Source organism: Leguminivora glycinivorella, chromosome 6 (assembly GCF_023078275.1).
Source record: "Leguminivora glycinivorella isolate SPB_JAAS2020 chromosome 6, LegGlyc_1.1, whole genome shotgun sequence".
In the NCBI taxonomy this organism is placed as follows: domain Eukaryota; kingdom Metazoa; phylum Arthropoda; class Insecta; order Lepidoptera; family Tortricidae; genus Leguminivora; species Leguminivora glycinivorella.
Genome location: NC_062976.1, coordinates 15,066,276 through 15,081,109, shown reverse-complemented (window position 1 = coordinate 15,081,109; position 14,834 = coordinate 15,066,276). Strand labels below are relative to the sequence as shown.

Below are 14,834 nucleotides of genomic sequence, written 5' to 3'. Positions count from 1 at the left end.
ACTTTATTATTTTTATGTTTTATGAAATACTAAAAACCTTATTTATACAACTTTACAAGCCTCAATTAGTTATGTTTTATTTTTATTCCTTTAATACAAATAGAAAAGGCATTTCAGTAGTTCAAGATTTTAATCAAACTAATAATATTTAATTGATCCTTGTATCTCGTTTATGAATAACGCTATTAGTATTTTAGTCATTAAGATATTAGGGGTATAAACTAATCTATTTTGTGCCCTTATTAGAAAGAATAACTTACGTACAAATACTACGTTCCTACTACAAATTGAAGCAGTAAAAATATAAACCTATGTTTGCAAAATGAATATCAATCATACATTATTATACATGTAGGTTGGTATCGTAAGATAGGTATTTTTCATTTAGGATCTATCTAATATTTCTGATAATTTTGCAGGTATAATTACTTAGATTTTTCATATAAACTCTTCATGTCGATATGACCTAATGCTGGGATTTGAGTTTTGGTGTGTAACTTGGGCGAGACGATCATGTCAACTTCCTGTTTAATTATTTTCCAACTGATGTCAATGTCTTCTCTCGTCGTTAAATGAGAACAGACTACGAACCGGATTATATACCTGCCACGGTAGGTTGCCGCCACCATATAGATTTGTTTCTTTTCTGTTAAATTCTCTAACAATTTGCGTGTTGCACTGTCACCATCTTTAAGCCTGAAGCACACTAATCCCATTGACGGCTCGGGCTCCACCAAAAACCGGTCGTCATCTCGAACTAACTTGGCAAAGTGTTGAGCAAGGCTGATCTGGTTTCTAAGATGAGACCTAATGCCTTCTGCGCCATATATTCTTAAAACAGTCCACAATTTCAAAGCCCTGAATCGTCTACCCAGAGGTATTTGCCAATGACGATAGTCAGGTATTTTAATGTTAGTCTTAACGTCGTCTAAATAAATACGCTGAATGTCGAAGGTGTTGATTAGATCGTATCCGTTTTTGACCCACATTGCGGAACAATCGAAGTTCACAAGCATCCACTTGTGTGGATTGAAGTCGAAAGAATCTGCGTATTCAACTCCTTTCATTAGTCCTCTGTATTCGGGGCAAATGAACGCTGAACCTGCGTAGGCGGCGTCGACATGTAGCCATACATTCGCGTCCTTGCACACTGGTCCAAGTTCGTATAAGGGGTCGAAGGCGCATGTGCCTGTCGTGCCAAGATTGGCAATAACATAGCATGGTATTAGTCCTTGGGCAATGTCCTCCTCAAATGCATTTTTAAGTGTCTCTCCACGCAGTCTTCCGTCTGCGTCAGATTTAAGTAATCGCATTTTCATGGAGCCGAGTAATCCGGATTTTTCAACCGATGAGTTGCATTGGTCCGACGTGTAGGCGACGAGCTTAGCGTTGATTTCGCCTTCCTCGAGGCTGGGATCGTTTGCCATGAGTCTGTGCACGGTTTTGTTTTTAGCAACGAGTAATCCGACTAAAGTTGCCTCACTAGCTGAGCCCTGTGAAAAAGGTAAAGTTGAGCAAAAGGGAATGTCGGAAATTTGCGATGAGTCAATTTTTTGGCATTGGCACACACATGGTATGTTTATTAGTCCATGATTAGAGATTTATTTGTGGGTGATAGGCTAAAGTCCTTTGAAGTCAAATGCTAGGTGTTTGTAATCAAAAGGTATGATTTCCGGTTGTCTCCCCATTTAATCCATCCGTCATGTTCAAGATTTGATAGGATAGTTAGAAACTTAATCGTGTTAAAGGGGTCACATACATTACAATAATTAGACTAGTTTATACAGAGTTGCGTACCTGAATGACGCCACCACCAGGGCCGTCAGAGCAGTTGAGAAACTCCTCCGGGAGCCCGAGCAGCTTGCCCAGCCAGTTCATCGTTACCACCTCCAGTTCGGTGCATGCGGGGCTTGACATCTGAAAGTGAATAGAACTTATCATGTCTAAAATACCAATGGACATATGTATATTATTAAGGTTCTATAAATATAGTCTACGTGTGAACTACCTAGCTTTACTGTGGCAAAATAGAGGAAGAGTAAAATCTAAAACAGTGGAATCGTTGGACAATCCATCACCTATACCTATCACCCAATCCAGGTGTGCCAAAAGTTCCGTTTTGCCGTTCAGAACATAGTATAGGTAGCTATATTGCAAAACTGTAGCTATTAAGAGTAAAAGATTTTTCATCACCCTCACACACCGAATTGCTATTGCAAGCAGGCGGAGGTAAATTAATTGTGAGCATGGTGTGTAACTCGGGGAGTATGTACTAGTCTTTAAAGATTTAACTAACCCAACTGAATCCGATGACAGCAAGACTGTCGCTGAGCAGGCCTCCAACGATGCCGGGGTATGATACAGCTGTAGGGTAGAAGGCGTGGAACTGGGGTGAGTGCCAATGGGTTATCTACAATACAAAAAAAAAACCTGTTATGTTAGCCACATATCATGCTCAGTGAAGGAAATTGCGAACCTAAAAATATTTGCTCATTAAAGTCTTATAGGCGTTTAATGATTTGTATAGGACGTGAAAAATATCCAGGAAAACATCATTTCCCACATGGTCCAAAAATCACACACGGCAGATAATATCCGTTTTCGAAATACAATCTATTTTATCGATTCGAAGATAGTTAAATATTTAAATGACGATTCTTAACATTTTAAAAGTGAGAGTAAAAAAATACAGACGCCTGGCATTATTGCTTCATTGAAGTCTTTTAGGACATCTTTCCAGTTTTCTGGCTCTTCAGGAGCGTTTTCGGGCAGCATTTTTAATAGATATCCTGGTTCAACCGATGGCAGCACATCCCTGAAAAAAATTAAAATTTATGCTAAGAACACTCCCGACTAATCCAGCTTTCAAACGAAAAAAAAAACGAAATATAAATCGGTTCATCCATTCGCGAGCTACGATGCCACAGACAGACACACACACAGGCAGTCAGACACGTCAAACATAAAGACAGACACGTCAAACTTATAACACCCCGTCGTTTTTGCGTCGGGGGTTTTAAACAATATGGATTAAAATATGGAAAAAAAAATATTTTCCTATAAGAAACGGATTTTTATTCAAGAAATCAATCAACGCAAACCTCGAACGATTGTTACCTGGTCTATTCTTACACCGGACCCAATCAACGCTGAATAGTACTTACTTAACCTCGAATTTACTACAGGTAGGTATGATTATAATTCAAATAAACCTAAATAATGAGATCGACCCTTACACCCGGTACATATCGCATCCAGATGAAATTTTAGATGTTTATAAAATATGAATCAAGCATTTCAGCCGTATGGTAAGTTCCAATTTAAAATACTACAGGAAATCTACACAAACAACTTTGACCTCTTAGATAACAATGTAAGAATGGACGTAATATCTGCGGACAATGACTGGGGCCTATAATCATTTTATTATTGATTCTGCTGAAAGTACTGGACTTCACAGCAAAAAGCGGTTTGTACGGCTCAAACAATAGGAGGAAAATTGTGCATCCGTTTTTAGGTATTTGCCTACCATCGCGTACTAATTAACATGGCTAATGTCAGGTTTGTAGACAATTAGACGCATAATAAGATAAAATTGTCTGAATCTTTCGTGCCTCGGATGATTAGCACAGCCCAGGTGTTGAAATTTATGCAGTGAGGTAATTTAGTATTGGTAATAGGTGCCTAAGAGCTAACCGTGAAAAATTAAAATGGAAAATTATATCGTTCTTATTTTTGAATTTTTTCTAACGTGCTCTAGAGCAAATATAACAACAGATATTTTTAAGCAGAAATGAATAGCACATAATATTTCAGATATTTAGCATATAAAAACCACCAATATATTTATATGGAAATAAAAAATCTAAATATTTGACCGGGCAAATTAGGAACAGATAATAGTACGAGGTTGACTTTTACTGTCCCTATTTAACAATATTAACAGCATGATAATCCACCCAATAAGTTTGACCTTTATTTAATACTTTAATTTAATAATATATTTACATTTTTTGCGTGGTTTGGTTTGGACCTTAGTGTCTTACATTTAGGAATCCATATGGCAAACCACCACGCCAGTGGAGCTGGGCCGAGAGTAGGTGATGAGCCGTGTCGCATGCTATTTATTCTGTTCTTCTATTACACATTAACGTTTGTTTGTTTGTTAAGGCACACTGACATTTTACCCCGCCAGGCGGCGCCTATGCAAGAGTCTAGGCATGTCACTGTCATTCATATGTGAGAGAGAGAGAAAAAAACATAATTATCAGCTTCTCGCTCTCACGTCTCACGGACTAATAGGGTGGCGCCATCTGTCGTATCCTTTGAGTGTTCCTCCTCATTACATGCCTATTTCTACATAAGTAATATTTTAGGTAGATTAAAAACAGACGTTTCCCACCGATAATAAAGTCCAAAGTAATTTAAAAAATTACATATTTATTTTAGGCATGCGATTTGACAGTCGTCGAAAAGAGTATATACTTGTCAGTACATACATCTATCTCACGTTTTTCTCGTCTACCATTTGACAGATCTCCGTCATCTTGTGAAATGTATTCTTCCATTCTTCAGAATCGTTGAAGCAACGTTTGTTACAAACGCGAAAGCTATGCAAAGTCTAATTTCGACCCATATGTCACGGCCAGGTATAGTCCCGGCGATTATCGTTAGACTTACAAGCCACAGGTCACGGGTTCATATCTGAGTCGTCGCATACGTAGGTCGTAGATATTACAGCTTCTTTAATTCATTTTTTTTATGTTTTATTTATATTATAAGTTGATAAGTATAAGCTACTGCAATGACATTAAATACAAGGACGCACAATTCATAACAAAAATGTTTTAAAAATCTGGGTCTAAATTGCATTTATAACATTCTTGTTGATGCTAATAACGTTAACTTCTTATCTGCTTAGGAAAAAATCGGACATGCCATAACCAACTTAGTGTATAAAGACCTAAGTATCAAAATTGCAAATGGAACTGCGACACACTAAAAACTCTTTATCAAAATACCTTTTGTCATAATATGCTCAAATGACTTAAATGCCAAAATGAATTGCGAACGAATATTGAACGAATGGAGCCGCTACCAATATATAATAAGTATGTAGGTATTAGATATTTCCAATTTATTCCATAAATAGAAATACCTAAAAAAGGCCGCAATTTTACTTCTTCATTACATAAACTTTAAAAATACCCTACTGTATCATCTTTATCTTGGTCACTTGTACTACGTTTATTACAATAAATGTATGTAATGTATGTATGTGTAAATTTCCTGACATGTCATATCTTGTTGTCACAAAGAAAAATTTACAGGGCTTCCAAGAATCTCGAGCTGGAAGGATACAAATTAAAATATTTTCTATGAAAATAATTAAATTCGACAGCAGACAACCCAAAGGTTAATCGGATTTATTTATTATAGGCATTTGTTTTAAATTAAATACCAGTGGCTCTGATCTGATAGTGGGATATTCTTTAAAATTTATTTTCAAAAGGAGATTTAATGTTGGTAATGCCATTCAAATAATATTAGAAGTGTCTACGCGGGTGTCCGAATTTAATTATAGGATAGCATATATTGAAAGTACTGTAATATGGGTACAGAAGCCTGCCTATTGAAATATAAAATACATAGCAAAAAGTATAGAAAGAACCTACTACTTTTCGACTTTTTATTTACACTACATACCGACCATACAACTGACTCTAATTAATCTTGGTTTTCAAAAGTGTAAAATGTAGACCTTTTTCGCATTATCCGATCCGATATCGGATGTCGGACCGATATCCCATACATTACAGGCGGAATCTTGGATTCATCTATTGATATCCTTCCGACATCCGTTATCGAATCGGATAATGTGAAAACGGTCTAATAGCGACTCAATTAGTTTTTGTTCCTTGACGGTCATTAATTTGAACTAATAAAATTATTTATTTAAATCTATACAATTAAAACGAGTATTATAATGTATTATACATTAATTTTGTAATGTAATCCAACGAAATAACTTATAGAAATATATTCTACCCTTTTTGCTTGTTTTCCGATTACTATTTAGCCAATTTTTCATTGAGTCATACCATGGACTTTCAATAGGGACTGAGCTCACACTTTTTTTGCCATAATAAATTGAACTTTATCACCGGTGCAGAAAAACGTTCTTATTAGGATAGTAAAAGTGTATCCACATGAGAGGGTCAAAGTTGGGGCTGGTGTCCCTCTCGCACGTGTGACCAGTGTTAAAGAGATTACTATAGTAGTAGTGTTTTTACCTGTATGATAACTAAGTTAATAAACTTCTTAAATGATTTTTGTATTATATCGAGGCAAGGATATTAATACCTTGTAGCGAATTGGTAAGTCATTATTATGAAGCCATAAAACCAAAGATTTGCGCAATTAAAAAAAACCTTTAATTCGGTATTAGTAGATTTGGTAGTAACTTTGAATATTGACTGGTATCCCCAAATAATGACAGTGATGACGTCATTAAAATAATTTTGACAGTGGCAATAAGTGCGAGAGGGACACCAGCCCCAACTTTACCCTCTCATGTGGACACACTTTTTGGCCTAACAACTCAATCTAGCTTAATAATATATAAATCTATGAGTCATACCGGACAACTGTCACTGTACATTTGTAATCCTTATTTCAATGGCATAACGTCTAGCGATGGTTAGCTAAGACTAGTATTATTTGATCTGTGCTATGACAGAGTATTGCGGTTGCGGGGAGGAACGATGTTGAACCTTAGGTTAACTTCAATCAATACTAATACTGAAATACAGTTTTCGACCTTATTGCATTACATGTGTCAAAAACATTTTAAAATGGCTAGGGAATTAAATATCTTGACTGTACCTAAATTACTCACAGCATTAAATAAAATGTTATATACAACAAAAAAACAATATTTTAAATAAAGGGGGTAAAAAGGCGGTAAAAGAAAAATAAAATAAAAACCAAAAAAAGTTCATTTCGACTGCCGGGGATCGAACCCACGACATCAGGACCGTCCGTCATTTTACGTTACGCTAGTACAACCTGAGCTATTTAAGCGATAGTAGTGGCGACGAAATATATTATTATACCATGATGTAATGAAAATGCGGTTGAACACATGAGTCACTTTTGAAATAATGTAGGAAATTACATCGTCAATGGTAGAGAGTTTGTAGGTAAGAAGAATATGAAAATACTTATTTCAGTACGTACGTATGTGGTTTTAGCGCTTCTTGGCGAGCATTTAAAGGTGGATTAATTTTTATTCTTCTTTATTATGATCCTAACGAAAAGTCTGTTCCAATTTTTTTGCTTATGTAATTTTTGCCGTGAATGTTATTCCGAGCTAGTAAAATATTGAACATCCGTCTTGTTTTTGGGGTGGTTTCAGTTTTCATAGTGTTTCAACACATAATGTATATACAAAACAACCATAACTTCACTTGTCCTTTTATTGCTTGTGTCATAACTGATTTAATTAGTCCGCGTTTTGCTACTACGAAGTATCATTCACAAAAATAGGTGGTTTCTTAATGTGTTATAAAGGTCATAAATTAAAGTAGTCGAATTTAAAACAAAAGTCCTGATTCCATTTTCGCCTGATTTTTAGTGAATTAAAATAATATTTTTTTTATTCTATTATACGTTTTTTGTCACAAATTTTGGTGGCTTAACTAAAAAAACTATTTCAAATTACCAAACTTAATTTTTGGTGACATAAAAAGTACTGTTTTAGAATTAAGTTATTTTCCCAGTAGTAGCAAGACCGGATGGTTCCTAGGCTATTAGGCTCATATTGATATATGATATAGGATGATACGTTTCAGTGGTCTCTGATTTTTAGGGTTCCGTACCAAAAAGGTACAAAAGGAACTTTATGGTCGCTCTGTCCCTGTCTGTCTGTCTGTCACATTACTAAATATCTCGAGAACTACTTAAGCGATCGCTTTAAAATTTGGAATATTTATGAACATCGTGAACCTCACTAAATTGAAAGTACCTATTTTTTTTATTTATTAATATTTATTATAGAAAATGGTCAAAACGAAAGGGGGGCCAAATGGGGCCAACTGTAAATGTCAAGTTACTAGGTCAAAACTATTTTTCGTTTCGTTTTTTGAAGGAAAATGTATCGTAAAAATGGTTAAAATCTGTTCACGCAATAAGTAATTATCCCATAAATATCATCTTTCATACTTTAAGCTCGCGCACTAATGTTTACTCAATTTGCCGATAGATGTCGCTGTACGTTGAACGCTCATTTCCTACATCGCGTTTTTCCTGATATAATGGAGTCGGATCAGGATCAGGAGCGTCCTGACGACGATGTTGTAACGTAAACTATTGAAGTCTAATAGTCTTGATTTTCTTTGGACGTTGTCTAATAATAAAATTGTATAGGTATTAAATATTACTTGTTATGTGGGAAATTGAGTCTAGAGGGATTTATAGTAGAATATGAATAACAATTGATGAATCAACTATTGAAAGTTTGTACGGAACCTTCGGTGGGCGAGTCCGGCTCGCACTTGGCCGGTTTTTTTACAAGACTAGCACCGCAAGTTCTGTACTTGTATCGTAATGTACTAATTCCAATTTTCAGTGCGAGACGTAAATTTACTTTTTTTATTTTTTCTTACTTCTCTTTCAAATTTTTTTTCTTTGTATTTTTTTTTAAATTACACAAATCAATACCTTTCATTTGAGATACGTTTTGTCAAAATCGGACGATACAATAAAAAGATAGAATTTTTTTCATTTTCATAAAACACCTCGCTACGCTCGGCTTCCTAAGGGATGAAATTTCGATATCCTCGGAAAAAATCGTTTACTATGATGTCTACTATCACCATGCAAAGCGGCTTGCTTCCATCCAAAAGTGCAGCTTTTTTTTCATAAGTAGTATGACTATAAGTCCCGTTTGCAATTTTAAGTAGGTACTTATTGTCGCGACCAAGCGAAACTGTAGAGCCCCAAGAATATTCCCCTGCGGCAACACTGGCGGCGCCCTCTGGGTGGAGCCATAGTAAGTATCTCAAAGTTGTCAAACTACGTGCCACGTAGACATTCCACGAGGCGCGAGAAACGCGCCAGTACTTAAAAGTGTAACACACAGTGAAGTGATCCACGTGCTATCCAGATATTGCAGAGACGACTAAAGCTAAGTATTTATTTATACTTGGTGGCTCGCAGTGGTGTAATGGTATCTCTTACAATTGTTTCCATATCTAACTAAAGGCTATTACCTCGATTATCTTAGTAACAGACAAGGCGCACTAAAGGTGCCACTAGGTGCCAAGTTGTCTATCTAAATAGTAAGTATGGTACTCAATCCTGGAAGACTAGTTCTCCAGAGGCGCGAGCAGACAAGGCACGCTAAAGGTGCCGGTAAGTGACAGGTAGACACACTTAGAGTAAGCATGCATGCTCAATCCTGGTGAGACCGCGGCGTGCTCAGCTCAGCCCGGAGAGACGAGGTCGCCGGGGGTCGAGGGGCACGTCGGCGGCGTACCTAGCTCAGCCCGGAAAGACGAGGTCGCCGGGGGTCGAGAGGTACGTCGACGGCTCACTGTTCTCAATCCTGGTAAGACTAGATCGCCAGAGGGTGAGGTGCGAGTCCGCGGCGTGCTCAGCTCAGCCCGGAGAGACGAGGTCGCCGGGGGTCGAGGGGCACGTCGGCAGCGTACCTAGCTCAGCCCGGAAAGACGAGGTCGCCGGGGGTCGAGAGGTACGCCGACGGCCCTCACTGTTCTCAATCCTGGAAGACGAGTTCTCCAGAGTAGTCGGTATGATAGGTACGAGGGTGTTGACAGTTCAGCACGTCCTCACACCCGCCGAGCTACAGACAGACGTGCCGTAGTGTAGCGGTACGTCTCGACTATCCACTTGGGCGTGTAGGCGTCCGAGGACATTGTATTTGGTGTACCCTGTCTGGTTGAATAAGATCAATCCTTAGTATGAGTAGTATGACGATGATGTATGCTCTAGGGACGGTTGTTAGGAGAATACCATATTCATGAGCACTTAAAACCCACAGATCACGGAGTGACAATCAGCCGCCGTAACATAAAGCAAGCGAAGCAGATTAGAGGCTCACCTGCCCCCGAGAAGGTTGGGACAGCGTGAGCGTGGATGATGAATCATCTATAGAGAAGTCAGGTATGTATACCATGCATTCTGTTTGGTGGTCATTATATATATTGACCATACACACACAAATAAGTTGCCATCCTTCTCCTTTACGGACTTGTAAATGTACCGTAGGCGGCTAGGAGAGGGGTAGCGACACTTATGTTGTTCTTTCAGGTTGAGAAGTAGTCTAGATTTTCTGTAACAAGAAACATCTCCCTATCGATTTGTCTATAATCTACGAGTAGTAAATGTCGGATTTTAGAAAGCACGCAATGTTATAATTTTATTATGGAGTGGAGATAAGTTTTCGGATCATTATAAATTTAAAAGATAGGTACTTAATACTATTTTTGTATTTGTTAAGTGCTAATACAATAAATATTTTTTTGTAAAAATTATCCCGTTTCAATTCCGTGATCATACGGTAATTAATGTAATTAATAATTATACTAAGTAATTATTTATCTTTAAAAATCGCTCAATATGAGAACGAAATAGGTACAAGCGCCTGACTGTAATATCTCTGTGGTCTATACAAAATTGACAATTGCTATCCATACTAATATTATAAATGCGAAAGTAACTCTGTCTGTCTGTCTGTCTGTCTGTCTGTCTGTCTGTCTGTCTGTCTGTCTGTCTGTCTGTTACGCTTTCCCGCTTAAACCACGCAACGGATTTTGATGAAATTTGGAACAGACAATCTTTAGACCCTGAGACAGAACATAGGCTACTTTTTATTTCGAAAAAAAGGGATGAAGGGGTTGAAAAAGAGGTTGAAAGTTTGTATGGGATTTCTTAATTTTAAATGATAAAACCATGAAACTTTATGTTTTAGCACTTGATAAGAAATCATTAAACATATATTTAAAGTCATATACAGGTCGAACGCGATTAATTAACATTATTTTTACCTTTAAAATAAACATGGTGGGAAATAAACATTAACTAAAAGCGGGTAGATTATATTTATTTGTCTACCCCGAACATTTATATAAATTAATATCGGGTAGTTTTGTGTTGTTTACATCTCCGGTGACATTTTGCTGGGACGTCAGTCTTCCGCGACCACGGCCAGTGCAACCTGGCCGAAACGTTGGGAAAAAAGGTAAAAATAATGTTAATTAATCGCGTTCGACCTGTATGTGACTTTAAATATAATGTGTACAAAGCGCGAGAACTTAAAGTGTTATACTTATCATTAAACATCTTGATAAGGGATAGGGATAGGGATAGCGATAGGGAAAGCGATAGGGATAGCGATAGGGATAGCGATAGGGATAGCGATAGCGATAGCGATAGCGATAGCGATACGGATACGGATAATATGGGTATCGTTAGCGGGATACGGATAATCGGTCGGCGGTCTCTTACAATCAATGTGCTCTAAGACGATCGTTGTTTGCTTGCTTGAAGATTACGTTTGCGATAAGTATAAGCAAAATGTAAAAAATTGTAAGGGATAATAGAAAAAGTACTTTTTACCCACCGATCATAGTGTCGAAATACGGGCTATGTGGGATGTTTTAGGTTTCCCCAGCGTATATAGAATTACCTACGCTGTGGTCGATGTGTAATATTTCTACAATCATTGCAAGCAAAAGTATTATGTGCAATCGAAATAATCGCAGATAAATATACCTACAGAGAAACCTATGGTCCCTACGGATCCAAATAAAAATCTTAATGAATACTTTTATTACGCGGGCGAAGCCGCGGGTAAAAGCTAGTTTATGATATTTAAAAGTACGTTACAGTAGGTATAAACTTAAATTTAATCTGAGACAGTAGGTTCTGTTCTGAGCTAGTTTGCATTTAAATTTGCAATATTTGCATTCTGTACCGAATAAAGAGATACTTATTTTAAGTTGAAAAACAAAATGTAACCTCGCTGCACTTATCTTATTTTTACCGCGGCTTCGCTCGCGTTAGAAAGAGACAAAAAGTAGCCTATGTCACTCTCCATCCCTTCAACTATCTCCACTTAAAAAATCGTGCCAATTCATCGTGTCAACAAACAGACACACACTTTCCCATTTATAATAATATATCGTCACTACTTTTAAAAAATCTCGTATCTCACGATGTTCCTCAAAGTTAAAACGCAGTAAGTCTACAAGCATTCCATACATACTTACTACAATTTTCTTTTCATTGACAGACGAAGATACAAGTTTTTTTAAAAGTAGTGACAATATATTAACGTGTTATAACACGTTCTTGTAAATATATGTAATAGTTCAGTATAGGGTTTTTTAAGGGGTACACTAAAAATATACATTTAATTGAGGCTAGCAAAGACCGTTATAACAAATTTTAGGTAGAAGGTATATTAAATTTTTAATTAGACGATAACGAAGTTCTTTTGATAAAAAAAAAAATACGAAATCTTAAATGTCGGTCACTGAGACTGTACTAAGAAATAATTAGTATAACTACGCAGGTACTTATAAAAACATAAATATCTTTAATGCTAGAAAAAGCCCTATAGAAACAAGGTCTCTAATATCGATCACCTGTTTAAATGGAAACATACATCTGAGATGACCCGTAATAAGTTTTTTCGTAAGTGGTTACGTATAACCAACTAGCCTAGCCTACCTATAATATATTAATTATGTTTCTGGTTTTGCTCTTATTTATTTTGTTTCAATTTTCAAGGACTCTAATCAAAGAGTACCTAGTCAACAGAACATCCACCAGTGCAACCCAAATGCGCCTAGGTAGCTGAACATGAACTATCGTCTATACATACTTCAACTCTGTAACTGGGTGATTTTCTTAATAGAAAAGATTTTTCACATTTCCTACATGTGTATTAAGACGCTACAGGAGCAAAAATGCTAAAATGGAAAGGAGCCCCCTTTTCAATTTGGGAATTTTAGTTAAATATGCTAGTGTTATTAACTAGATTTATCGAAAACAAATGTCCATTCAGAACAACTCAGTTAAAATATATTGCGAAAAAATCTTTAAAATCGAGTTTTCGCTCCCGACTGTTTCCTCCTTCAAAACTTATCAATCGTAACGAAATTTGAGAATCTGAATAACAATGAAATTATCTATTATTATTATTATTATTTATTTTTTGCGGACGGAATCTATGTCGGACCGTTTAGTATTTTTGGCTAATTGTTAGCAATTTTGAATACCACACCTTTTTTGCGCCATAAGGCCGTTTTTGGAAATTTACATAATAAATGTAAAACACACTGAAATAATTGTAAAACATAAATAAAATGTATTTTGCATACCATATAATTTTTTTTTATAGCTTAATAGTCAAATTTTAGCTGTGCAAAAATAAAATCCTTGGCTGATTGAAACATCCTTTGCCTGAAGTATTGGACGGATTGTATTAATTTTTAAAACTAAATCCATTATTCCCTTGGGAATAAAATAGTACATTATTCTTCAGTACACGTAGACGCAATGAGACCTTTAAACAGCAAATGTGATGAAAAAATAATAATAATCTGTGTTGAAAAAATCAGTGCTCTATCTTCAAAATCCAGGGAGGAAATAGTCGAGAGCGTTTGTATGGAGAATTGACCCCTGCTGTATCGTCTTAAGTTAATAAAATATACCTATCCTTAATTTTTGAGCATATTTGAATAGTCCTACTTTGTTGTTACCTACCTTGTTCGGATGGAATCGTAGTAATCCGCCATAAGATCGATTGCCGCCTTCCCGAACTCCCGAAACTCCGTAGAATTCATTTTTTTAAACACAAACACTATCGCCTCAAATTATAATTAACAATCTTGAATAAAAAAATAACTAGCTTCTTGTTGAATTCAATTTAAAAGCCGAAGATAAAACGGTTAAGTCGTTACGTCCGATGAGCAAGATTTAATCAACCAAGTTAATTAAGACTTGCCAAGTTGGCGATCTGCGTGACAATGGTGTCTCGAAGCCTGAGAGTTGGATTTATATGCGCACGAGCAATAAGCTTTCTACTATGAGAATCGCGAGTTCTCGCACCGGGCCTGTAGCCAAGAGTGCAATCTTTGATGCGCCGTAGTGTAATGAAGTTATCTCTCTCTATCGCTCTCCCATATTGGTGCGTGCCAATTCCTTGTCGTTAGCCACGGAGCGTAAGCGACTGTATTCTGGCTACAGGCCAGGTTAAGGTGCGCGCGACTTATCTTAATCGTTTGCTTGCCTCCTTGTAGTGCTTACAACTAAATACGAACTGCTATTGTATTTTGGAAGGTCAGAAGTTTTGGCTTAGATACCATGGGTGTATAGTAAGTAGCTAGGACGGTAGAGGGGGTTGCAGCAGATGGGGGTTTAAAACACATCTGAACGAAGATATTCAAGTCCATTTTGGACCATATTATAGGTAGTTGCTGTTAGGTTATATTCTAATATTTAGTACCTAAGTATTTAATGGATTAAGTGTTGTGGTCTCTTTGTGACGTGTTAAGACGATTAATTACCTACCTATCATTATTTATTTTTTATTGTTATCAATGACAAAACTATTGAGTCATTATACTTATTTATCTCCAGACATAACATCGCTGACTTAGAACAATTAGAAGTCGCTAGACTTCTAATAACTCTCAGCCAACCTGTAATAATGATAAATGATTATTGCTACAGTAAGTAAATGTTGAAGAAAAATCACACACTGATACAAATGCGAAAAATTATGAAATTGTTGACATAAAGCC

The 14,834-nt window shown here is 36.6% G+C and overlaps 1 protein-coding gene across 1 annotated transcript; it reads right to left on the bottom strand.

Moving 5' to 3' along the window:
- Positions 1-65: 65 nt before the first annotated feature.
- LOC125227139 (aromatic-L-amino-acid decarboxylase-like) lies at positions 66-14,046 on the bottom strand. Its single transcript, XM_048131361.1, has 5 exons — positions 13,795-14,046; positions 2,695-2,815; positions 2,297-2,410; positions 1,798-1,917; positions 66-1,493 (listed from the first exon to the last, which is right to left on the bottom strand). The coding sequence occupies exons 1-5, from the start codon at positions 13,872-13,874 to the stop codon at positions 426-428; spliced, it is 1,503 nt and encodes a 500-aa protein (XP_047987318.1). The 5' UTR covers positions 13,875-14,046; the 3' UTR covers positions 66-425.
- Between the last annotated feature and the right edge of the window lie 788 nt (positions 14,047-14,834).

What these genes read in the sequence shown, in the direction of transcription:
- LOC125227139 (XM_048131361.1), bottom strand. Translation starts at nt 13,874, where the DNA reads ATGAATTCTACGGAGTTTCGGGAGTTCGGGAAGGCGGCAATCGATCTT. An exon ending in ATGAAGCAATAATGCCAGGC is followed by an intron (nt 2,411 to 2,694) that starts GTCTGTATTTTT and finishes TTTGTATTGTAG; the next exon opens with ATAACCCATTGGCACTCACC. An exon ending in CTGGTGGTGGCGTCATTCAG is followed by an intron (nt 1,494 to 1,797) that starts GTACGCAACTCT and finishes CCTTTTTCACAG; the next exon opens with GGCTCAGCTAGTGAGGCAAC.